At 32.2% G+C, this 27,691-nt stretch overlaps 1 protein-coding gene and 2 non-coding genes across 3 annotated transcripts in view; 2 read left to right on the top strand and 1 right to left on the bottom strand.

Moving 5' to 3' along the window:
• Nucleotides 1-1,907: 1,907 nt before the first annotated feature.
• Nucleotides 1,908-2,099, top strand: LOC111618937. Its single transcript, XR_002755657.1, has one exon. It is a non-coding gene; the product is annotated as a U2 spliceosomal RNA (small nuclear RNA).
• A 936-nt stretch (nucleotides 2,100-3,035) lies between these two features.
• On the bottom strand, nucleotides 3,036-3,227 carry LOC111618931. The gene has a single exon (XR_002755655.1). It is a non-coding gene; the product is annotated as a U2 spliceosomal RNA (small nuclear RNA).
• Nucleotides 3,228-6,465: 3,238 nt separating this feature from the next.
• Nucleotides 6,466-27,691, top strand: part of LOC111618587 (nephrocystin-4-like) — a 64,976-nt gene continuing 43,750 nt past the window's right edge. Inside the window, exons 1-8 of the mRNA XM_023360145.1 lie at nucleotides 6,466-6,614; nucleotides 14,294-14,422; nucleotides 20,756-20,910; nucleotides 23,496-23,563; nucleotides 23,630-23,794; nucleotides 26,708-26,886; nucleotides 26,973-27,094; nucleotides 27,183-27,312. Of these exons, the coding sequence (XP_023215913.1) occupies nucleotides 6,486-6,614; nucleotides 14,294-14,422; nucleotides 20,756-20,910; nucleotides 23,496-23,563; nucleotides 23,630-23,794; nucleotides 26,708-26,886; nucleotides 26,973-27,094; nucleotides 27,183-27,312 (1,077 nt within the window). The 5' untranslated portion in view covers nucleotides 6,466-6,485. The remainder of the gene's footprint in view (nucleotides 6,615-14,293; nucleotides 14,423-20,755; nucleotides 20,911-23,495; nucleotides 23,564-23,629; nucleotides 23,795-26,707; nucleotides 26,887-26,972; nucleotides 27,095-27,182; nucleotides 27,313-27,691) is intronic.

The following is a 27,691-nucleotide window of genomic DNA, read 5'->3' as shown; positions in this document are numbered from 1 at the left end:
ATAAGCAAAATGTTAGGCATGTTCTGTTGAATCACTATACATAACTTTATTTATTTCCCAAAAATATTTATGTAGCTAAAATTAGTTTTAATTAATGTTAAAAGTTGAAACTAGTTTTATCTAAAATCAAAACATGTACAGCAGCACATTAACTAGACAAAACTCGTTTTGTCTAGTTTGTCTAGTTTTGACTAGACAAAACTCGTTTTGTCTAGTCAAAACTAGAATTTACTGCTAGTTAAAAATGAATTTGAGTTAAAACTAGTTTTAACTAGACAAAACGGGTTTTAACAAAGACATTTAGCATAAACTAGTTTCATCTAGTTAAAACGCGTTCTAACTAAAAACGGGTTTTGACTGTAACATATATATATGACTAAGACTTAAAGCTAATTATCCTATTAATAAAAATAGAGGGGGACAGAAATTAAGGCATAGAGATTGGAAAAAGAATGAGAGGTGGGTACCCAATGGTGGTCGACACTCTAGTTTTTTGTAGGAAGGTCGACCCGTGTTCTTGGTTCGCTGGGGGAACGTGAAGTTTTCGATTCTCGGGGAAGGGAGTTCTCCAAACTGATCTTGTGCCAGTTCCGTTATCAAAGTTCCATGGATTTGTCCTATCCCGACTTTAGCCTACCGTCCAGGGCTATATCTTCGACTGCTCTCAAGCGGTCCGAAGATCTCTCGTACACGTCCTTCCTCTCCGACGTCCGGGCTAGCAGTGACTGTTCCCCTTCATTCTCACCCTCAGGGCTCCCCTTTCCCCCTTTGTTTCCCAAGTAGGTCAATTCACTCTACGTGGTTAGAAGTTTGTAGAATATTACATAGAACAAAGGACAAAGAGGGAAGAAAGGAAATATCTACATATTTTCGTTTTTATACAACAGAACAATATGGTGGTACACCACAATGTAACGTACTGTACAGTACATAACATAAAATACATTCTTCATTTGTTAAAAATAATTTCAGAAACCTCTAAAATAAAACTCGCAGAGTTAAAAAATGAATCATCAGCCTATGATTCCATTCCAGTGACCATAATACTTTAATGAAGTGTTTTTCTTCACAAAACCTTAAAATTAACAAGACAAAAACGTGAACAATTGCAGAAAAAACTTAAACACAACAAACATTATACAGTACTAAAAAACAATGTAAAAAGTTCATTCGAAAACTAGAGAAATGCTTTCTAAGTCAGACGTGTCCCAATGGCGGTAAATTGTAAGGCCCCGATTTATAGTGTAAGTTTCCGGTATATCATTATCTCACAGACTACGGTAAATTTAGTACTGTATCGGAATTTCTAGATACACGTTGGCGACGCTAGTTTATTTCGGAACCGCAGGTATGTATCGATGATTAGAAATATAATCGCATCGTCAAGTTTGTACAGTAAGAACAATAAACTTATCAAGTAAATCGACGCTATTTGCGTTTCCAATTCGTTTGATTCCAGTCGGTTTGATTCTAAACACAACCGTTTGTTGTATTTCAAACCGCAATATAACTACACCGGTGATGACAAAGCCACCGAGAAGGTATGAGGAAACTTCAGAATTGATCGTTATCGCTGCCCCCACCAGTGGGCGAGTGGTCTCCGTTGCCGCTCATCGTAGTGGTGACCAGACCCTAAAGACTGGGAGGTTCGTCGTGGGTTCGCGCCACGGTCGGACAGGCTGGCTGCTTGGAGTTTTCCGGGTTTTCTCCTTGCCTATAACGACTGAATAGGAGGCCAGTTCCCCATAAAAGTCCTCCCGGAAGGCATTTATTTCCCGCGCGTACGTATGGCTGTTCGATACAGCCGGCTAATCGGTCGCCTAGCGATCATATACAAGTCTACTCGGAGAAAGAGCCTACATTGAGCTAAAATCTCCATATCAACACCATCGAAGAAGAAGATCGTTATCGCTTCTCGGCCTATGGCTTAGATCGTTTGTAAATTTCTGTTCTGATCAGCTTAATATCTGATTCGCTTCTACAAGAAGCAGCTTCGATATTAAACTGTTTTTTGGAAACTGGCGAAGAGTTGGAGCTTGCTCCTCCTTTGCCGCGGGTTTACTCGAATTTGCACTACTTTCGAGATTAGCCCACTACCCTGCGGGGTAATAGTTCAATAAAAACTAGAAAATTTTGTTTTACGTTGTTTCTTTTACTTTTTGTAGAATAGTCGCTATTTCCATGTCTCAATGCACGCTTCGAAAATGTTAACAGTCTCCATTTCTGCTTTGTTTCGGGAACAAACTCTAATTGGTCAGTCGAATAAGATGTATAATACTGCAGCAAACGGTGCATGGATTATGTTTGACTCCGCCCTCTTCTCTACTGCTCTCCAAATCACGCATATTTTTCTTGCCTTTAGGTCCCGCGATCACTCCGTTGCGAAGTTCCGTTGTTTTTTTCTGCGCATAATGCCCTCTTCACTAGTGGAGAGGGTATTATGCGAAGCTGTCCACTGCAGTTCAACGCAGTATTCGGGTACAAGCCTGTCAAATCATCTCCGCCAAACTGTCGACGAGTGGCCTGGTTGTTCAACGTTAAAAGGGACAGAGAAACGTCTGGCTAAGATGCCAATTGATTTCGGAAACTAGTTTTAACAAAAAGAAAGCTAGCTGACTAATTAAGACTGGATAGCTACATTCAGCATACTCGAACAAAGAGGTGGTGGACGAATTAATGACTTTAGGCACCAAATTAGGCTATAATTGAGAACAATTTAATGCAACAACGCAGAAAAAAACAACGGAACTTCGCAACGGAGTGATCGCGGGACCTAAAGGCAAGAAAAATATGCGTGATTTGGAGAGCAGTAGAGAAGAGGGCGGAGTCAAACATAATCCATGCACCGTTTGCTGTAGTAAATACATCTTATTCGACTGACCAATTAGAGTTTGTTACCGAAACAAAGCAGAAATGGAGACTGTTAACATTTTCCAAGCGTGCATTGAGACATGGAAATAGCGACTATTCTGCTAAAAGTAAAAGAAACAACGTAAAACAAAATTTTCTAGTTTTTATTGAACTATTACCCCGCAGGGTAGTGGGCTAATCTCGAAAGTAGTGCAAATTCGAGTAAACCCGCGGCAAAGGAGGAGCAAGCTCCAACTCTTCGCCAGTTTCCAAAAAACAGTTTAATATCGAAGCTGCTTCTTGTAGAAGCGAATCAGATATTAAGCTGATCAGAACAGAAATTTACAAACGATCTAAGCCATAGGCCGAGAAGCGATAACGACCAATTCTGAAGTTTCCTCATACCTTCTCGGTGGCTTTGTCATCACCGGTGTAGTTATATTGCGGTTTGAAATACAACAAACGGTTGTGTTTAGAATCAAACCGACTGGAATCAAACGAATTGGAAACGCAAATAGCGTCGATTTACTTGATAAGTTTATTGTTCTTACTGTACAAACTTGACGATGCGATTATATTTCTAATCATCGATACATACCTGCGGTTCCGAAATAAACTAGCGTCGCCAACGTGTATCTAGAAATTCCGATACAGTACTAAATTTACCGTAGTCTGTGAGATAATGATATACCGGAAACTTACACTATAAATCGGGGCCTTACAATTTACCGCCATCGGGACACGTCTGACTTAGAAAGCATTTCTCTAGTTTTCGAATAAACTTTTTACATTGTTTTTTAGTATAATGTTTGTTGTGTTTAAGTTTTTTCTGCAATTGTTCACGTTTTTGTCTTGTTAATTTTAAGGTTTTGTGAAGAAAAACATTTCATCAAAGTACAGTATTATGGTATATATATTATATACTGTACAGTACGTTACATTATAATGCTATTGCTATGTAAGTTACATTGCGATGGTAGCCTATTAGTAAAGAAAACAAATCGAGACAACTTTCTCTAAGCGTTTCGGTATTTAAAAAGCCGACAATTTTCCTGCGTCTGTTTAAAAACAGATGATCTAAACGGGAATCCAACAATCGCATATTACAAAAAAACACAAAAAATAAAACTGAAATAAGTAAAAAACCACAACACTTAAAATACACACGTACAGTACTAACACGACTCTCGAAAACTTTGTCTATCGAATGATCGGAACCTGTCTCTAGAACGAAAACGAAGGGTGATTAAGGGTACATTCGTTAATTAATTAATATTGCCATCACGGTCGTGCACTGCTGTTTATAGGCATTTGGTGAAAAAATAATAATAATAATGGTGGCATCCGTACTATCGATTAGTATCGCGATAGCCTAGGGAACTGTGATTTTTATGCGTTTTTTGGAGATAAAAGTTAAAAGTATAGTCTCGATTGTAAAATGTAACCATAAAATGGATTGTCCTGCCGACAGACCATTCAATGTAGCCACGAAAAAATTAGAATGTGGGCTACCATTCGAAAAAAATTCGAGATGACATTTACATACACGACTGTGTGCATTAACACGCACTTTCACAGTATTTAAATTTTCATTCATAAAATCAATAATGGGCACTGAAACGAAACTATCTGGAGTCGTGGAGGATGACATGTTGATTTCCACCGTAAACTACTATATTACAAGCAACCGTTTTGCCGTTTGATGGCACGTACTTCGCGGGAATTTTTAAACGAATGCCGCGCGCGAGGAATAAAAGAACGCACTCAACAATAGCAGTATTATCTAGTAACCTTGTTTCGATGTGTTATGGAGTACCGCCATCTATTGAGAAAGAAAGACAACTAAGAGAATAAACAAAGAACAAAGATATTGTTCCTACTTAAGCTTTTAATTTGTCCTAATATCTTTATTAGCTGTTTTTACATAAAATTATTTTTTCCTTTTATTATTATCATTATTATTATTCCGGATTTTTACTCCTCCCAAACTCTTGCGCCCCTAGGCTCAGGACAAGTTAAATTAATGGGAAATGCACCCCAGCCTGTATATTCACCCACCCATATCGCATAACGCATCTTTCTAGTGATTCTCATTAAGTATTGTTTCATAACTGGGTCGTACTCTGCTAATAGTTCTTTAAAAAATTTCCATTATTACTTTTATGCAATCTATCGAGCATTTCACACAATGGAAAATTATGTGCCGCGTTAATTATTTTCTGGTTCTACTGCCACTGTAGAATCTGGAATTTTTAGGTAACGAACTAGGGACTGTCCATATAATCACGCAAATATGGGTGGTAGATATGCAAGTAATTGTTTTGATGCATTACAAGGGGATGGAAGGTTATAATAATGTAATGATTTTTGGAAAAAAAACAAAAAGACAAAACTGAAATTAAAATTCTAGAGCTTTTTTTGTACCTCGTGAATCTCTCTCATTCATTAAATTTAGTTGTAAACGATGCTGTGGAAGTAACAGTTAATTTTTTTAACATTATACAAGAATTTGGCCGCCCTCGCCCGATTACGTGAATCNGCCCGATTACGTGAATCGGGCGAGGGCGGCCAAATATCTAGCGGGCGGGCGGCTAACAGCCCGGAACCGGTCCCGGATAGAATTGGATGCGGTATATGTGTAACATCCACCCAAGGTCCTAGGCTTCCACCGAATAACTCTTTCCGCCCTGTGGGCACTAAGAGGGCCTCTTTTTGCAAGCCCATTATGAGTTCGGCCAGGCCCACAATGGGGCTGCCGGGTGGTGAGGGACGGGGCCCAACATATCCGAACGGACCACCCCCCGAAAGATTCCTGGGGATTTTTCGACTCGTTCGGATTCGAGCCCGGGTCCCCCAGAGCGGTGGGCTGCCGCCTTGACCGCTCTGCTATCCGGCCGCGATATTATGCGATTATTTTCATATAATTAAAATTAATATGTATTTTTTAGCAAATACAAGGGAAGCGGCGCATCCATCGCTTCCAATGACGGCACGCCACTGCTAAATAGCCGTAATAATCTTTAGTCTTTGCCGATAGAATATATGGCCGGCTTGCCGGGCTGCCTGTTAAACACGCGATAGGCTTAGCAGAGAGCGGCGCTACTCCCGATCGCGCTCCCCGGAAGTAGCAGTTGAAAGGTGACGATCGCGTAGAAATACTCATCCGTGTGGGTTTGGAACGGAAATCGAAAACATGCACGTTCATGGAGAGTGTTTGGAGATAGAAAAAAAAAACGCAGCCACGTGACCCGTGGAGTAATTTTGGGATGGCTATATTTCGCGAAGGGTCGCCCGTACAAGTATGGTTCCTTCGACTTTTTTATTCCTATCAATATGTTCTACAGCTCTTTCAAGCTCCCAAATGTATCATTCGGAGTTTGAATTGAGCCGGGCCTGGTCAAATCCTTGAAAAACGTGTTAAAACGCCGTTTTAGTAAAGCGAGAATAATTTTACAAAAAATATAAAAACATGTTCATTAAAATTAATTTATAGAATTTTTAAACTTGTATTAAAATTACTAATTTTATATTAATTATTTTATCTGTAAAAAATCCATATTAGGATCATTTAGAAATACTTCTTACCAATAAATCCAGGGGGCAGCAGAGTCGCGCATTTGATAGGTTAAGAAAACATGGAAACCAGACGAGAATTGAAATTCAAACGTTTGATTTTTAATGACAAAAATAAAAAGAAAATCGAACAAAGTGAGGATGTTGCCGTTGCTGTAAATTTATTATTTATTGATGGACTTCCTTTTCAAGTAAGGGAAATGCGAATTTCGTTATTTTAACATTAAAACAAATAAATAAAATAAAATATTGCAAAATTCCTACACCAAAAATCAAAATAAAAACACAAATAATAAGCAAACGTTTATAAATATAACTTTATATAAAATACGTAATAAGAATAATTAGAGTTTATGTTGATCTTTGTTTATTCTTTTACAGGTGCTGAATAAAGAGGAATAGATTAGTTGTTTGGATGTTGAGAACCTGCTGTTGGTGAAATGTCATTGAAGAGTTTAATTGGCTGCTTTTGGACTGTGTGTAATTGGTGGGAAGTCTGGATGCAGCCTACTTTTCGGAGATTTCGCTCTAACTGTGGCCCTCTCCATCAAAATAACTTGAATTTATTCCTCTTTACTTGGTGTCGTACTTTTTTAACGTAAAAGAAGAAACTAAGATCAATGGCTGCGTTCGGCAGACTCAACAGTTCCAGAGCTGTTGAGCACTTTTCTGCTAAATGCCCTTTACAGTAGCACTGTTTTGGAACCTGTTTGGTATTTTGACATCACATTTAGTAGCATATTTCATTTACTCTACCTATTGCTACCTGAAACTGACCAATGATGGCTACTTTTTGTTCCAGTACATACGTCACTTGTCATTCAGCAGATATAACTATATAACGGCTACCAATTGAAACACTTCTTGCTCAGTTACGACTATTGACTCTGCTGAATGCAGCCAATGTTAATTTGTTTTACCTCTGTCTATACTGTTTTACATTTCTGTACATATTGTCTACTTGGCCCTTGTTTACTAATAGGACTTAGTAAAATCAAAAACTTCACCATATAATAAGATCTCCTCTTTGCTAAAGATCAATGTGACTTCTATAGTTCCAGATTTATGAGATGTCTGTCTACATGCATATACATAGCTATATCCAATCAAAATCTATTAATATTTTATTTTTATTGAATTTTTTTAATGAAAATCAAGATTAAATATTTTTGGATATTTTATAGTTATTGCATATTTTTAAAGTACTGATTAATGCAAAACTAAGCAATAATCATTTTTCTTAATGAAAATTATTTTTCTTATCTGTTAAATGTAAATGCAGAAAATATATGAAAATAACTATTTTTTTTTTAAGCTCTCTCTCTGAAATAATTTTTGTAATTACATTACGGGCTGGTGCAAAGTGGTTTGGTGCACAGAGCTGGCTACAGTTTATGCTGCCTGAAGCAAGTTGTGCATTTGATTTCCCTTACTCCCTTACATGAAATGAAAAATTTTGTTTAACAGAGCACAATATGGCATATGAAATCAATATTCAACTCATGCCATGTAATATAAATAAAAATATAAATATTTAGAAAAATAATAAGCCTGAAAATTTTGTATAAATATATGAAAATTTTGCCCATATGGTAATGCAGGCCCTGTCAGTGCATTCCTTGGAATCTGGTCCCATGCTTTAAAAGGTCCTGTGGTCTACAAAAAGCTCATTGTAGATTTTAGCACAGCAAGAGCTTTGTTGGTGTCAACAAAACTGCTACTTTGCTACCAGCTACTGGGGAGAAGCTGTAATGACAGCCATATATCTGAGTAATAAGATACTGACAACAGCATTTAAATGGCAAAATACTAGATTATCCTGTGGCTGGCCTTAAGCCAAAGGTAAAACACCTATGCATTTTTGATTCCAAAGTATTTTCATCCTAATGGAAAGAAGTTGCGTTCTGCTGCTAAAGTTGGTGTGCTAACTGGGCATGTTAGTAAAGCAGTGTTTTATCCAATTGAAAAGAAAACATACATCACTTGCAACATATGTCAATGAATCTGTTGTTGGAGCAGTGATGCAGAAAATACCCAATGCTATGACAAATTATTGGATGTGTTTGAACCACATTTGTTGAGTGGTGGGTGATTGTGTTCTTGGTGATATATTTGACTAAATTTTAAACAATAATGATTACGATGATTGCCAGTGACAGTAGGGGTGTTAATTGAGTATAGGGCTTGCCAAAATGAAACCTCAGTGGACTCCAGAAGGATCATGAGAAGCTTTGTGTTGTTTATCTAGCATATGATTGTTGAGGTTAGTGTTGAAGACAACAGTGGATGATGGAGCCAATAACATAAACAATGGCCCAGAAGAACAAGAAAATCATGTTATCTGATGATGAGGATGAGTCGGTAAGGTGGATTTTAATGTACCTCAAGTCTAGTTTGTGACTGGTAATATTTCTGTGAAATAATTGAGACCAATGGCTATAAGCCATTTGTGATGAACTAGTTGTTGCAAATCAGTAGTATTTAGGAAAGTTTGCCTGATGGAGCTCTGCTTTAGGTCTCAAGCCCTGACTTAAATAGAATGCAGATCGTACATTAAATTGTCACAAAGCAAGATTTATGGTGCAGAGCTTTACACAGAGACATGTTATTGATTACCATGACACACATCCGTGATATCATGAACTGCATTGAGTATCTTATTTGCACTGCTGTAGCATTTAAGTAGTGCCATTGTGAAGACTGTAATTCTTAATAGGTGATTAAGGACATTTATGTTAAAATCTCAGATATCCTTAAAAAGCCAAAGCCAAATTGAGTCTAGAAACTCATCTGCAATTAATATATCTTTAAACAAGGGGGTTGTATGGTTCAAACAAAATATGTAAATACTTGTTGAAATTGGGTTCAGACAATGTAGAACTGATCTGTATGTTCTTTCATTGCCACATGGTCTGGAACTTGTAGCTGCATGATGATTTCACAATGTTTGCTACCAATGAACATTCCACAAAGATCAATCTGGCACAGATCTTGAATTGTGATTTCTTGGCAAACAGCATTGTTACTTGGTGTTGAATTGCTAAGGAAAAATGATGGCCAGAATTGGTTACATTGAACTTTTTGTTGAAACAGTTTGACATGTTAAAGTGTAAACTAGCAAACTTATCTGTTGACATATACAAACATTCCAAAATACAATATATTAGTAATATTGTAAGGAACCAAGTCCAAGCGTTATTTTTAGTTACTTTTATTTTTGCTTATTATTCTATTTTTGTTTGGGGCTTATGTTTTGTTAGGACGAAGGTTTCCTCACCATTCACCTTAGAAACTTAAATAGAAGAGAAACCAACTCACCGACGAGGGAAAAGTGCCGTAGAAAAAAAATCATGCACATGTGCGTTCCCGAGTGGAGAAAAGTAAGTCCGCACTGAGAAAAAGGGGGGGGAGACCCCACAAGCACAACTTAGGAAACTTGCTAAACCTTAAAAGAATAAAACATCCCAAAAATTGTCAAAAAGAATAATGTAAAAGGTTAGCGAGTATTGTCGGAAAATAGGCTGCCAGACAAACAGAAAAAAGTTTTTTAGCAAATAAGTATGTAAATGAGGGGAGTGATCGCTCTCAGAATTGTGATGTCACCTCACAGTATAAAGACCGAATCTCAAGTGAAGATGGACGAGGTGAGCTTCTGTTAGCAGCGAGCATGGTGAGCTTCGTAGCAGTAAACGAGAGAGAGGTGTCCAATAGGATAAAGTAGTTCCAAAGCGATTTTGAGGTTATTCGATTTGTGGATCGAAGATTAGAGAAAGTCTTGAGAGTTGAGGAAAAGGTTCCTACTATATTGAGGTGACGATTAGGACCTTTAATTTATAAGCATTATTGTGCATAAGTTAAGTCTTTGAATTTTGTCGAATTCCAAAGGGGAATAGAGTTAAGTTAGAAAATAGATTGATTTGAGTTTTGTCGGGTTGATTCTTATTGATTTTCATTGAATAAATTGTTATTTGATTTTTTACTAAGTTTTGTATATAGTTATTACTAGAATATTTATTAAATATTTGATTTGTTATTGACTAACTTTGCCATTATTTAATTTGGTGCATGCTTAAAGTCCAGGCTTGGCACATTAACGCGAATCCACGTAAAGTACCCGTTAGGTAACGGCTATTTCCAGCACACAGTGTTGTCGATAATCGTTGTAGAGGGCAGAAAAATAATATAGTATTTTACTATATGCCAAATTGCTAGATTAAATTGGACTACTTTACCACTATTATTTTAATTTCTAAATAATTTGTAACTAAAGGTAAATGTTAGGTGCCACCTCTTATTAAATGTAATAATTATAATTAAATTAATATTAATAAATAATTTGGACTTGAATCTGCAATTCCTGCTTACCATGTGGATGCATTGCTAGTTGGGCTACTTAGATTTCTAGACCAATCTTCCCTTCCAGACATATTTAACATATAATGAAGAATGTTACATCATATCATATCAGCTAGGGATGACTTTAGCACCCACATCCTGTGATCACCTACTATGGCACTCATGCCCCTACATTTGTTTCTAATTATTTTGTACTAGACAGCGAAAAGCCGTACTTGTTATAACCTTTTCGATATATAGTTTAAGTTAATTTATTGTAATACTTTACTTTCGGTGATAACTGTAAGATTCAGATTTCATCAATGTATAATTTATGTTTTTTGATGGCGAGAAGCCATATTTGATTAATACATTAATTAATGTTGTCTAATTACTATTGTATTTTCGATTAGTAAATTTGATCATTCTGTGTGTAATCATTTTCCTTAAAATATTTTGTTAAAAGTTTATTTATCGTCTGTATTCTGACAGGCAAGAACTGTATTTGTTCAAAATATTGATTTGATTTATGTTCTTCTGTTTTTTCGGTTAAAATTGTTTTCAAACTACGTGTAATCAAACTGTCTTCAATTGTACATACTGTAATTATTGCAATTATTGTCTGTATCTGATGGCCAGGAGCCATATCTGTATGTTTCATTTGATTCTTAATAAAACAGGCTGGGCACCCATGAAACTTTCCCTCTTCATCCCCTTTCCTATCTCGCTTTACTCTTTCCCCTTCGCCTCTTCCCTTAACTACCTTTCCTTTACTCTTCTTCACACTCGGGCAATACCAATGAGTAGTCCCGAGTCTTCATCCTCTTTATGAAAATGAAATACTATGGCACTCAGCCAGCCATCGCATGACTCCAGCATGGTATATACTAATATGGTATTTATTAATACAGCAGTTGTTTGGCATATTACTAATGTATTTGCTTTCAAAGTATGTGTGTATACACTATTCTGATATTATCTTCAGTATTGCTGCAGTCAATTTTTGTAAGTTTGTAATGGTCAAGAGGAAAAAAGAACACTTTGATATATGTCTAATGTATGTATGTGTGAACTGGTTGCAAGACACGTTGAAAGTACTGTACATACCAAACAGAACAATGCAGACATTTGTAACAAGCCATTGGTACAAGTCACATTTACTAATCATGCAAGCAAGCTGTTGGTAAACTGAGTTCTCACCATGTGGCAAGTCAGATTTTTTATATTTGTGTAGTGTTTGATAGAGCATATAATGCCAGAATGACAGTTTTTTTAGCATGCTCCACTACAGTAGTGAAGTGCTTATGTTAGGACTTTTGTATGTCAGTCTGTCAGATGTCCATGTGCATGTGCAATGACTTCACTTTCATTACCTAAGTGTTACCATTCAGTCCATTTATTGCACGTGTCCACGTGCATGCACAGAAACTATTTGATTCCAAGAATTTATAAAATTTATTTTAAACACAATTAATATTTGATTTACTTTTGTGGAGCATGCTATCAGATTGGATTGACTAAGCTTGTTGTATATTGTTGCAGGTTGTCTGTTTATTGAAGATTGAGTTGTGATATTAGCCTCATGTATGCTGCATTATAACAAGAACAGTTTAATATCTAAATTCATGTTCTTATGTTCCACTATAACACTATAATCAATCAATGCAAAAAAATCTATACAAATCAATGCTTTGCTAGCATCTTACAAGATGGCACATATATTGATAATTGCAAAATGTAAGAAGCCGTATATCATTGCAGAAGAACTCATTCTATCAGCTGCTGTGGATATGGTGAACATTATGATCGGTAAGTCTGCTGAGAAGCAGGTTTCAAAAGTGCCTTTGTCCAATAACACTATCGGTCTCAGAATACAACACGTAGCAGAGGACCTCAATGATCAGTTAAATGAAAAGTAAAAGGAAAGGAATTTGGGTTGCAACTGGATGAAGCCATGGATAATAATAACAATGCTCACTTGATTTGTTATGTATGATTTATAGATAGTAATAACATTGTAGAAGACCACCTTTTTTGTAAAAGTATCACTGCTGGTACTAAGGTTCAAGACTTGTTATAGATCTATCTGAAAATAATTAAGAGTAAACCAGATGCATTGACGTCTGTATTGATGGTGCTCATTCTATATCTGGCTGTTATGGAAGATTTCAAGAACTTATGCGAAGCAAAGCCCTGATGCACTGTGGACCATTGCATTATTCACAGAGAAGCATCAAAATATCAGAGTTCTACATTGAACCAGGCTTTAGAATATGTAGTGAATGTAGTAAACTTTATAAAAACGTTGATTGTTGAAGGCAAAATTTTTTAAAAAACTGTGATGTTATGGAATCAGAGCACATGTCTTTGTTGTACTACAGCACTTTGTGATGGATTTTTTGTGGTAATGTTTTATCTTATATGTTTGAACTGCAAAAAGAAATTTATATTTTTTTTTAGAGGAAGGTCCCAAGAATGTCAAATTTTGTTAATGAAGAGATTTTGGTAAAACTAGTGCACTTATGTGATATTATTGAAAAAAGTTGAATGCTCTGAATCTCTCCCTGCAAAGGAAAAAGAAATGAAGATAGAGGAAAAGAATGTAACTCCTTGTTGCAACAGTTTTTAACCTCCAGTAGAGTTGAGTTTCTCTTGAGGTATAAAATCCATTTTTGAAAACCATTTATCACTGTGTATCACCTAGTTTGAGAAATATTTTAAAACTGATAATATTCATAAATTTGCATGGATTCAAGATTTACTTAATGCCAGTTCTCCATCTGAATCTATTGCTGTAGAAAAAGAATCTTATTCAGTTGACTTGCAAAAACACATTGAATACAAAATTTAGCAGCATGAAATTAATTGAATTTTGTATACCGGTAAAAGAGGAATATCCTCTTCTGAGTGGTAAAGCTCAGAGAATTTTAATTCTGTTTGCAACTTTTTTTTGTGCGAAGGTGTGTTTTCGGCTGTTGCTGTGATAAAAAGTAAGTATCACATGAAAATCAATGTGGAGAAGAAAATGAGGGTGGCTGTGTTTATTTTGATTCCAAGATTTGAGAAAATGTGTGGTGATCAACAGGCTTATCCATGCCACTAATTATAATTAATTGAATTTATTCAATCACATTTTTTTTTTAATTGAATACGTGTTTTATTTATTTTTAACTTAACATCCTAACTCTAATTAAAAATATTGTTGGCTATTTTGCAAATTTTGATTGTTAGAATTTGACATAGGACAGATGCCTTGAAAAAATCTGGATTTAGCAAGGTCACCAAGAATCGAAAAAGTTTGGGAACCACTGGCATATGCATTATGTGCAGTGAATTTTATATTGTAAATTACATTTTTTACATATTAAAATAAATTTTAAATTTATCAACATTAAATATTTTTATTTTTAATGTCTGCTTTTTTAGAAATGCATCTATTAGAACAAATGAACAGTTAAAATTATGATAACTAAAATACAGTCAGGGCTATACTAATTAAAATGCCAACAATTTAATTATCTTTTTTTTTCCTTAGAGTAACCAAGTTGAATTCTGTCAAGTTCATGGTACTTTGTTTGATATACAAGAAAATCAGTTTATTGGACGAACATGTACTATACTAAATACTAGTGATATAAAAAAAAGAAAACTTAATATTGAAAAAGTAAGTTTTTATTTAGTAATATATTTTTATGCTTTAATATTTATAAGTTGAAAAAATAGGTGATACACATCAATTTAATCAGCTTCATATTATAGATTTTTAGTAGAATAGAATCTATTTTTATAGTCAGTTTGGTTATTTTTATCATTATCAAAATCTTATTACGTCACCTGAGGTTTGCTGAGAGAAAATTCTTTATTTAACAAACGTTTTCAATCTATTTCCATAGACCATCTTTAGGTTTTGAACTAAATTTCTAAATACAAATTTAAGATTGCATGAATTAAATAACCTTATATTTTTCATAATTTATTTCAGTGGTTCCCAAAGTGTGCGCCGCAGCTTCCTCACAGGGCCACCACAAAATATAAAATTTTCATAATTTTACTTCCCCTTTCAATTCAATGTGATAAGATGTGACATCTAGCAGACCTGGTGCAAATCATTAACTGAGTAATAAATGTGGACATATAATCACAAAATGTAAAAAGCCTCATACCATTGCAGAAAAACTCTGTTCTACCGACTGCTGTACATATGGTGAACATTATGATCAGTGAGTCTGCTGGGAAGCAGCTTTCAAAAGTGCTTTTGTCCAATAACACCATCAGTTGCAAAATACAGCACATAGTGAAGGACCTTCAATGTTCAGTTAGTTGAAAAAATAAAAGTGAAGGAATTTGGGTTGTAGTTGTATGGTGACACAGATAATAGCAAATCAAGTGAGCATTATTATTATGAATAGTTTATAGATAGTAATAACATTGTGGAAGACTTTCTCTTTTATAAAAGTATCACTGCTGGTGCTAAGGCTCACAGCTTGTTCGAGATCCTTGATATTTTTATGTCCGAAAGTAATTTGGAGTGGCCCAAATACATTGGTATCTGTACTGATGGTGCTCGTTCTATGTCCAGGTGTTCGAGGATTGCAAGCACTTTTTTGAAGCAAAGACCCTGATGCACTTTGGACCCATTGTGTTATTCACAGGGAAGCACACGCATCAAAATATCTGAGTCCTACATTGAACCTTGCCTACATGGCTTTAGAATATGTAGTGAATGTAGTAAACTTTATAAAAACTTGGCCATAGAATGCAAGATTTTTCAAAAAACTATGTGTGAGTATGGGATCTGAACACACATCTGTTGTACTACAGCACTTCGAGAAAGTACAAACCATTACCACGAGAGAGCAATGGCTCTCTTGAGGTAATGGTTTGTTTTGTATGTGTGAACTATGACAGGAAATTTATATATTTCTGAAAGCGGAAGACCAGAAGTATTCCAAAAATTTTGTGAATAAAGACTTTTTGGTAAAACTAGAATACTTATATGATATTTTTGAAAAGCTGAATGCTCCAAATCTCTCCTTGCAGGGAAGCAACATGCACCTTTTAAAGTCGATTGAGAAAATTTCAGCTTTTGTAAAAATAATTGAAACGGGCACTTTGGGAAAATCTGGATTTAGCAAGGGTGCCGAGAATCAAAAAGTTTGGGAACCACTGATTTAATTAAAATAAAAATAAAATGAAAAAATATGAAATAAAAATTAAGAAAGTATAACATTAAAGCTAAAGTTGATTGTAGGAGAACACACAACTCAAGGATTTTTAATGTTTTAATCTTTTTTCTAATATGTATTTCCAAGCTGAAAGTAATGTATTTGTGTCCCTAGAATTCATATTCTTTAATTTTGCTCTTGTATATATGTTTTTTCCATATCTCTAGCAATGGCTGGAGAGTACTGTTTTAACTCTTCAAACTAAAATTAGCTTAATTTGTTAGAAACGAAATTGGTCAATGGAAAAGTTGTTTGACTAGTTTTTCTCTTTGTAGCCTGAGATGTAAAAAGTTTAATCTGCAAGTACATAGAAAGAAGAAATTTTCAGAGTTTAAACAGTTAATAATGTTTGGTTCGTCCCACTTTACAACTGAGCTGAACATTTGTGACATTGCTGCTAAAATTATATTACTATGGCTTTCTTTCACATTGTACTTGTGTTCCTTGAGATGCACTGTGAGGCTTCCTTTTATAATCTTTTTTGACCCCTGATGATGCATCTCAAGGAACACAAGTGTAATGTGGAAAAATGTTATAGTAATTCATTTGTGACATTGCTGCTAAAAGTAAGGCTCATTTGTAAAGTGGGATGAGGAAAACATCATTAAAACAGTACATGCTCCAACCGTTGCTATGTATATGGTAAAAATAGATGTGACATGGTCATATTGGTCTGTGGGTCAGGATCTGGCACCACCTGTGAGTTTAGTTTCATAGGAAACCTTTTTAACATGTGTGCAAACAGTTGCATATGGGGAAACTTGGGTATAAGCAAACAGAGGAGGAAGTTGAGACAGGGAACCTGAAAATGATTCACTTTGTTGTTTTATCATTAAGTTAATAGTAAAGATTTATTTCAACATAAGAGATTATCGATGTATGTTAGGAAAGGTAGCAGAAAACTACGTTTTTTATAATATTAAAAATTACCTTTTACATATTCTTATATTGTAGTATATGATTATATAACCTACTATTGCTACATATAACAATATAAGCTATCCAAAACTATCTAGAGAGAGTTAAGAACTTTATAAAGTTCTTGTGTAACTTATTTGCATCTATTTCCATGAGAGAGAGTTCACAATCAGTTTGTGCGAGGAGATAAAATACCTTCTTTAAGTAATGTGCTCCTTCACCAATTGTCAGTTTTATCAAAATGTCAAAATGTTTGTCACATACAGCAGCAAGTCCCTGGACATCAAATCCAAATTTAAGTGCACTAACTATTGAAAAATCAGGCATTAGATCATTGTTGGGAGGAGAGAATCTTTTGGAGTTGTCTCTGTGATAGTGGCAGACAAACTCCCTGACCTTCTAGCACTTTTTTCTTTTATATCATCTTTCTCACGTCTCTGGACAAAATCAAATTTGGTAAAATTGGGTAGAAAGTGAGATTATTATCCAATCCCAGATTTTTCTTTTCAAACTTCCTTGGGTGAGTCAAACTCAACAGATTTCATTTTGAAAGGAAGAATGTTATCAAGAGAAAATATCATGAACTTCTGTTAACTTCCAACACGTTTAGCTTTGCTAATCTTTTTAATTTAATTCAAACATTAAATTTTAAAATTAATAGCACGGAATCAGATATTTACAAGATCAAAATTAAAGAACAATGCCTGAATGCTAGGGATGTAAACACACTACCTTCAACTTGGAAATATGTCATAGAAAAAAAGATTGACACAATTCTTGTTGTGTGTTCCTCTACAATTAACTATAGTTTTACTTTTATGTTATACTTTCATAATTTTTTATTTTGTTAACTTTATATTTTTCATTATTTATTTCATGCTATTTTAAATTTGTATTTAGAATAGTTTAAATGTAAAATTCAAAACTAGAATGTTTTCTTTTTGGAACAATTTTATAAAATTTAGTTCAAAATCTGAATATGGCCTGTGGTAATAGGTTGAAAACATTTGTTAAATAATTTTATTTCAACAACCTTCAGGTGATATATCAGTCTTTCTCTACTGAGTACACCTGGCATGAAGTTATTATCTTCAAGTAAATAAGTATTTTTAAGCTGTGTTTTTTGCATTATTAGCCTTAGTATTTATTAGTAACAATTTTTGTTTTAATTAAAACAACTTCATTTCAATATTTTTTTTAATATGAAGTTTTTAAATTGGTTTTTAATCAACAACAAAATAATTTTAAATTGAACTTATTTGAAATATCCTTACTACTTTTATGTTTTAATTTGAATAGTAGAATCAAAATTAAAATAAACTTTTTATATATATGTAAATATTTTTATTAGCTGAATCTTAGATTACTTAGTTTGAACAAATTAGGCATTGATAGACAAGAGTGGTCTGCAAATGTGCAGTAACGTTTTTGCATGATTCCTTCCAGAGATACTGGATTCAAAAGTTCTGAAATTGCCCTACCTTTTTGTTTGGGGAATTGATAAACTTTTACAACAATTCAGTGTCAGGTTCACCAATCAGCTATCTGTATATGTAGTTTATGATGGAATATGTGGCCCTGAAAAGAGCTCTGTCCAACATAAATTTTCTGCATTTTGTATTCCCTGATCATTTTGTAATAACTTTTATATGAATATTGTATCATGTTACATTGTATTGTGATTCCAAAATTGTGCAATACATAAGTTAAGAGAGTTTTTATTCAGAAATGCATTGATAATTGTATTACAAGAATGTTTTGATATTACTAATTATTTACTTAATACTTTATTAAAAACATGGAAAAAATGTAAGAAGAAAAGCCTGAAAAAATTTCTTTTCTGTCAAAAAATAATTAAAACTTAAGAGATGAAAGCTAATGAATGCATCAGACCTTAAAATTAAATTTTACTCTTTCATTATGCTGCTGCTTGATAAGCTGGATAAAAAATTTATCTGAAAAGCTGTTCTCATAATCAAATTATCTGTTGAAATTTTTAATTAAAAGCTTTTTTGTAGCTTTCTTTTACACTTAAATTTTTTAATGTAAGTGAAACAAAAACGAGGAAAGATTAAATTCAAAAGATTTTTTAGTTTAATTATATATATATATAAAGAACTTTTATATATAATATGGAATATTCAAAAAATATATTATAAAACTTATTGATGATGAATTTAGTTAATCTGAAAAAGTTTTTTCAATTCATGAAACAGTATCAAGATACAATTAAAGTGATATTGTAGTTTATGTAGAAGCATTCATTGATATTTTGTAATTAGCTAAATATTTAAATCTAAATACTGTATTAACTGAATTCTAAGACATGTGTTTGAAATTGAATTTTAAGATTTTTTTATGAAGAGACATTTTTAAATAATCAATTTTATTAAGTTCTGTCTAATAATAAGGTTGTAAAACATAATACAAATATTATAAAACAGTTTGACAGCTCCATTTCTATTAATATAGAAATTTTAATTTTAATGTTGCATCATACTTCATCATCATCATTTGACAGCTCCATTTCTATTAATATAGATATGGAGCTGTCAAATGATGCATGATGAAGTATGATGCAACATTAAAATGAATAACTGTTTGTTTTAATGCTGCATAATAATATCATCTTGAAGACATTTTAAGTGTTAAAAGGAGTTTAAATTAAATGCTCGTTACCAGTAAAGTACATTTGAAGTGATGAACATTGAGCAGTATATCTAAAAATTTGAATTGGTGCACCATGTGGCCTGCTTGCAATGTCTTCCAATTGTTTTGGACAAAAAATATAAGACACCATTGATTTAAAGATGCACCTTTATTTCAGACAAGTAAAAATAAGTTAAAAAAAAAAAAAACATTTTAGAATCAAGCAACTTTGGTGTCTGACCAAAGTTGCTTGATTCTAAAATATTTGTTTTTTTACTCATTTTTACTTGTCTGAAATAAAGGTGCATCTTTAAATTAATGGTGTCTTATTAAAAAATTAAATGATTAAAAAATATACAAATCAAACTGAATCTAGTTATTGAAACACCTTATAATAAATAAAGATTTCATAAAGTTAAACTTTAATAAGTGAATGAATTTAAGTACAAAATATTAATAATGTAAATTAATGTTTGTATACTTAAAATTTTATATATTTTTGGTTTTGTATTATAATAATTAATTTTATATACAATATTTTTAATGTGATTATGTTGAATACTTTTTTAACTACAGTTAATGATTATACAGTAGAGCATTGATTATTCGACTCAATTGGGAACTGGGGTTGGTTGGATAACTGAAAAAACGGATAACCAAAAAATATGAAAAAATACATTATTAATATAGTATATTAGTATATCTCATGTAATTAGTATATTAGTATATTGCTATTAATTAACCTACTTTGCGTTGAATTTTCATCGATGTTAAGCCTAACAAAAATTTTTTAAAATAATAATCATCGCTATTGTACCATTAAAAATTAGAAAATTAAGCCTCGTTTAAATACTGGCTCCCTTTCATGGTCGAGCCATGTTGCCAGCTAAAACATGTAAAATTACTATTAAAGTAGCCAAGACATAGCCAAATATTGTAGTGCCACATCACTAGCGGACATTTGAATTTGCCAACTAGAACAGTCGGTTAACCGATGTGACGGTTAATCAGGGGTCGGATAATCGATGCTCTACTGTATGTAAATAGTAAGAAAAGTAACTACTTTAAATATAGTTTTCTCAATTATTATTATTATTCAGATTTAGTAATGGAATTATCTAAAATTTTCTTAGAAGTAAAACTTGTAAAAACTTTCTTAAAAACTTTGCATGTATCTATTATAATCAGTGTGTTTTTTTAATCAGAATATCTATTTCTATACTTCAAATGAAGAAAAATTAATATTGATCATTGAGTTATCAGTTCAGAAGAAAGACACTAAATATACAGAATCTGTTGGATGGGGAATATTACAACCATTACAATTTATGAAGAAAAGTACTGACACATCTTTGAAAAGGTAAATTTTTTGTTATATTTTGAATAGTGATATGAAAGTAAAAATGAATATTGTTGAAATTGCTAGACAAAATTAATTTTATAATTATATTTTTATATTTTTTAAAGCTAAGTATATAAATTAAAAAACTAAAATAGTCTAAATACAGTTAAATGCATAGTTTTATTATAATGTGAAATTAAAGTTGCCAAGTACGAAATAATATTTTTGACTTTGAAATTAGCTTTGTAATGGTGAATGAATGTACTAATATTAATTTTAAATTTTTAGATTAGTAGTAATATACAAAAAATAATTATTCACTAGCTGATGTGAAATGAAAGAAATGAACCTGTTTTTTCTGAGATAATGCAGTTGTGACACATTTATACTAAATTATCCCAGTCATTATTCTCTTTCTCTTTTTTCTATAGTTAAGCATACTCTAGAAAGCTATCTTTTATGTATATATGATATTATAGGCAAGTTAATTCAAATAAAATAGCAATAATTCAAAATATCTAAATAAATGTGGAGAATTCAGCAAAATATTTTTAAAATTTTATTTCTTATTACTCACTTTTCAGTCATTTCTTGAACTTTGACAACACTTCCGTTCACAATGTTACGTTCTTTTCTTGACCTTAATTTATAATTCAAAATATCCATTCTTTCAGAATTGAAGTTGAGCAATGACAATGGAAATAAATGACTTAGTAAGAAAAAATATTCAGCTTATGTGATAAATTTAAGCCAGTGAATATCATCAGACAATTTAAAATGCCAGTTAATAATCAAGTGGCTTTTTACAGAAATTCAATAAAAAATTTTTAATGTTAACATAAATAAATAGATATGCATAACAGCATACATGATAACATGAGCAACCCAGGATATTTTCAATTAAAAATTGAATTTTGACTATTTACAAAAAATTTTTTAATTTTTCGAGTCTATCTTTCATCCTTTTTAACACACCACAGAAGTAACAGTNGAAAAATTATAAATTATTTTCTAATTTTTTTTAATACAAAATAAATGTAATACTTTGTAATAAAATAAAAATTCTATCAATATCTTAAACATTGTTTAATTATTTGCTTAAGACTATCAAGTACAGTTTGATAAATTTATTGGTTTCCGATTCTACTGTTAGGACATATTTTATTACTGTCTCATATAAAATTTTACCCTCTCTAAGTTTTTTGAGATTAGTTCATTTTGTATATTAGATATGAGTTTATTTGTTTTATTATATCACTTGGTGACACCATTTTTCCTTGTATTAATATAAAATTAAGTTGGTTATCTGATCATATCTATATATATAACCCATTCAAAGTGTCCGTCTGTCCCGTAACCATTTCATAACGGACACTAGAGGCGCCCCTATCGTGTGTCATATTTCAAACATTCAAATTAACAATTTTAATTCTTATTTAAATTAACAATATGAATTATTATTATTCATTTGGCCCATAAATTATTATTTGGTCAATATAACAGTATAAATAATTCAGTATATTTGTAATAGGAATTTATTATTTCAGGGGCTTATATCTCGTGAAGGATCGCGAGTAGGGGTATGGTTCCTTTGACTTTATTGTTCGCACAGGGGCTACAGTTTGGGGGGTCGCCATCTCTTCATTCGGAGGGTAAATCTTACCATTGGGACTTTAACAGAGCTGTACAGCATATTGATAGGAACAAAAAAGTCAAAGGAACCGTGCCTGATGGAAATTTGTAAAGAACGCCTACTAGGGGGCGTCCCGGGCTACTAGTAGACAATAAATGAAAACTGTTGAAAGACTGAAGTAAACTCATTAGAGAGAATACTGACTGATGAAAAAACATAATTTTTTTTATTCTTATTAAAAAAATTTATTCAATATTACAGTAATACTAATATTCCAGTAACACAATATCCAGTAGTACAGTAAAATCAAACTGTTATACTAGTTTTTGTTTTCATTCATTTAAGAGTTTAAGAAAAAAATTTGGTATAGTTTTATTAGTGACCAATAATCTGCCTGATTATTTGACTGCTTAAGGCTAATTTAACAATTAGACATAAAAGTAATGTAGCTACACAGTTATTTAGGCTGCCATTTCATGGTATATTTAACAGGTAGAAAATAAATTTAATTTTAGAATATTCTGAAAGAAAAGATTGTCCCAGAGGAGGACATGAACCCACAATTCCTGCTTACTATGCAAATACATTGTTGACTGTGATAATTAATTTAGGTATACATATACAGATCATTCATCATTAATGTTATTTTATTTTTCTATTTCATTTGTTGTTGCATTTACATTCTCTGAATTTTACTTATTTAAATATATTATACAATATTAATTACAAAGATTGAATTATAATATATCTATTGTATATTTTATAATTTATTCAGAAAATCTACTTTATTATGTAACACACTTTCCACTTTAACGGCTACCTCCTTTCCCAAATTAGTCTGTTAGATCAAGGTTTTATTGTATATATAAAATAGGAACTATACAATTATACAATGTAAATTTTTCAAAAGTAACTTATATTTAAATACTTTTGTTTTATTGATTTTTTTTTTAATGTGTGAAATTTTCAGATTAAGTCTTTTACATGGTAGTCCTCGGATATTATTAGTAATAGGAAATCCATTTGAATTGAAAGATGGTAAGTATATCTTCAAATATGATTTAAATTTTATTGATGTTATCACAAATAATTTTATTTTGGTAGGCCATGCATTACCCTCCAAATTACAATCAACGGAAGTTGTATATACAGTACATCCTCATTATGCACTTTTAAAAGTAAATCATCTTTTTCCTGAGAATACTCTTTTATGTGATTCTGATGTCATACCTGGTCTTATTTCTACTCATGATGATTTACAGATAAAAGGTATGATCAATATATTCTTTTATTGTTGTGTTGGGTTTAGTGAGTTATACTCGATTGACACCAGTTGCTGTGTAATATGCCAGACCAAAGTCAAGGCATAGTAACGAAAACAAGACAAAAATTAAATAAGTGTCAGCGTGTGTGTCTGTATTCAGGAATTTCCTAACAATATGACACTTATTCAACATAATGGCCTTCTGTAGTGTGATGTCTGTTTCTATTCAACTGTAATGTTCCCAGGCTTTTGTGTAGTGTGTGTGGTATGACACCTGTAGAAGAGAGAAAGCCAGGTACAATAAGCACTCTATCCATCCTCCACACATCCTAATTCCTGGGCAAGTTCTGTGTACTTGCTGATTTTTTTTCAGTGCATGTGTTTTGTACATTGTGAGTGTTTGGAATGGATATGTATGTGATTTTATTGTGTTTGTCAATGTCAATGAGCGTGATGTCTGGTCTGTTGTGGTAAATTATTTTCTGTGATTATGGCTTTGTTGAAGTACATTGTGTGTGTGTTGTTTTCCAATACTGTCTGTGGGATGTATTTGTAGTTTGGTTTGTGGATGTCTCCTAATTTGTGTTTCTTTGCAAGCTCTTGGTGTATTATATTTGCTACTTGATTATGTCTATGTAAATCTGTCTGTGCCAAGAGCTTGCAACCAGAAGTAATGTGTTGTATAGTTTCTGGCATGATGTGACATTTTCTGCATGTGTCATTTGTGAGTGTTGTATCTTTGAGAATGTATTTTCTGTAGTTTTTAGTGTTTATGACCTGGTCCTATATGGCAATCATGAATCCTTCCATCTCCCCAAAGAGGCATCCCCGATCTAACCAGCTGTTTGACACAGTTTTGTCAACAAAATCCTGAGCCAGGTCATAAGGATGCCTGCCATGGAGTGCCTTTTGAGCCCACGATTGCTTAATACTGTCTATGCTTTTTATATGTTGTGTCAAGTCTGTATGATGTGAGTGTAAGTTTAATGGTGTGTTATTTGAGTCTGCTAGAGTTACTGCTTTATGTAATTGTGATGTTTCTTGTTTCCTGTAGAAAAACTCTCGCAGTGACTGTGTTTGTAGTGAAGGTTAACTATGTCAATCAAATTATTATTATTAAATGTTACTAAGTGAAAGCTGATTTGGATCAAGTTTTGAGAATCTGCTCTATTGTATTTAATGGTAAGCAAGTGGGTAATGTTTTTCAAACTTGACTAAGAAAGTGTGGAAGATGACAGTTTCAGTTAATGGCCCACAACTTCTGTCATCCCAGAAAACATAGATAAAATCAACCAGGCACCAACTTCCAAGAATTGTTTGAACATCTACCAGAGGAATTTATGGGAATTTTTGCATTGTTAATGTGATCACAGATGAGACATGGATCCACTACTATACTGAAGACTAAACAATGGAAATGTTTTTACCAACTCTGAAGAAGGCAAAAGTGGTTCCCTCAGTGGAACCACCAAATACTCATTGACTACTTGAAAAGAACAAGACCACTGCCACTTATCATTGTGATCCCGTAGACAAATTGAAGACTGCTATTGCAAAGAAAAGGTCCATATGAAGAAGAGAAATTCTTTTCCATCATGACAATGCACTAGTGCATTCCACCCACCTCACCAGCAAAAACTTGCTGATCATCACTTCCAAATCTTCCTCATTCTCCATACTCTGACTTGGCTCATCAGTATTTTCATATTCTTTCCAAACTTGAAGAAAATGCTGGCAGGCAAGAAATTTCACACCAATGAAGTCATTGCTGTAGTGAACAGCTGTTCTGCAGAATTTGAATTGGCTTTTTCTCCTGGTGTGAAAGCATTGAAACACTACTAGAATTAGTACATTACTCCAAGAGATTATATTGAAAAAATAAAAATTTAACCAGATTGTTTTATTATATTTGATCTGAGAACTTTCCAAACCACTCTCTTATACTATATTGAAATTTTGTAAGTGGATAGAGAAGCAATCCCATTTCTAACTTTCTAATTTATGCATTATTTTGTTTAAAATCATTAAGCAAAATTTGTAGTTCTTTGCTTTTGACTTTTGATTTTCTTCTTGGCTGTGTCCCCCAATTCTTTGCAGTTAATTGTTTTGTATTTCTCTTTGCCTTTTCTTGAATTCTTTCAGCCATTTGTACAATAGTTGTAATTAAAAAAAAAACAATCTTTTCTAAGAAGAATGTCATTGCAGTGTCAAGCATTGGAATGACATCACTACTTGTATCAAATTATCTTGAAGGACATTTACTTGTGAAATAATGAATTTAATTGATTTATGAAACACTTGAATTTTAAAATTTTATCCAAGAAAGAGGGTACCAACATTGAAGGGTTAGACTAGCTACCATCACAAAACAATTGTTTAATTGCATACGTTGGATTTCATCTCACAGCACTGTGTTCATATTAGTCTTCTAATGCATATTATGATACTCCAGCATCTGCAAAAATTTGGTTATAGCCAATAGTTTTACAAGGAGGTAAAATGTTAAAAGTTGTTCCATTTGGGTAAAGGTACTTTGATACTCAAGATTATACCTGTAGAAAAATAACTTAAGTATTATAACTGAAGTCAAGTCTGTCTGGTAAATTATATAATGAAAAGGTTATACAAATTTTTATTGTAAATAAAACATGTATTTTTTTTAATCTTGGAATTTTTGATAATTAAGTTGATAGAATAATAGAGAAAAACCTTAATAATTATAAAATTTCATTATATTTACTTTTAAATTTAAATTTATAATTTTAAATCAAATTCAACTGATTTAAAATTTTAATCTTTTTAAAAAAAATTGTAATTTTGATTATAGAATTTTTGAATTAACTTAGATATTTATGTATTAAATTTTTATTTAAAATGAAATAAAATATAATAAAAATTATTATTGTGAATTTATTTAGATGTACTAAAAAAACCCAAATTACAGAAATGTACAACATGTGTCTTGGATCATATTTTTATTAAAATTTCACCTTCGATTGTTGATTTTGAAAATGAATTAATTACTAAAGTGAAAGAAGACAAAACTTCAGAGGAGTTATCAAGTACTGATATAGCTGTTGCCGAAAGAAGATTGATTGTAATTAAATTTTTTTAATATGAAATAAATTTAATAATGTAATAAAAATGAAATATTTAATATAAAAAGATACATTTAAATTACAGGTAGGAGTTCATAATAGTTGGAATTATATCCAAGAAAAGGAAGTTCATCATTTAGTAATTGGTAGTATGAAACATTATTCAAATTCTAGTTTGTCAAAAATAGCATCTTCAAAATCTAAAAAGTAAGAATTTGTTTACATTTTTAAAAATTTAATATACTAAAAACTTGATAATTTAGTATGGATTAATTATTATTATTTCTTAATTTAGAGATGGTGATGAAATGGTATTGCTATTGAGGAATCGTGTAAAATTGAATATTCCAGAAGATTTTAATATATTTTTAGTATTTTTTCTTGAATATGTATTATCATTTGTGACAACACCAAAAGATAGGAAGGTAAAATTTTTTTGTGATGCAATAAGTACTGTACATATCATATTTTGGTTTATAAGATAGAAAGCTGTAAAACTTAATAGAGAGATTTATATATTTATGCTAAATTTTTTAAATAAATTTAATGTAATTTTTAAAAATAATTTAAAAATGAAATTTAACACAAATATTATGAATTGCTTTAAAACAGGGTACTCCATTTTGATTAATCCACCTAAAACTCAAAAAATATAGTGACCTCTAGGTTAAATAACTCTAAAGGGACAAATGTTAAATTCATATAAGTGAGAGTTATAAAAAAAAAAAAAAAAAGAAAGATTGACCAACTTTAATGAAAAATGTTAAAAATATAACTAAGATATTACATGTTTTATCTAAACAT

The sequence above is a fragment of the Centruroides sculpturatus genome, unplaced genomic scaffold (assembly GCF_000671375.1).
Source record: "Centruroides sculpturatus isolate CEXI.00-Female unplaced genomic scaffold, Cexi_2.0 scaffold67, whole genome shotgun sequence".
Classification (NCBI taxonomy): Eukaryota; Metazoa; Arthropoda; class Arachnida; order Scorpiones; family Buthidae; genus Centruroides; species Centruroides sculpturatus.
This window is presented reverse-complemented; position numbering and strand designations above follow the sequence as displayed.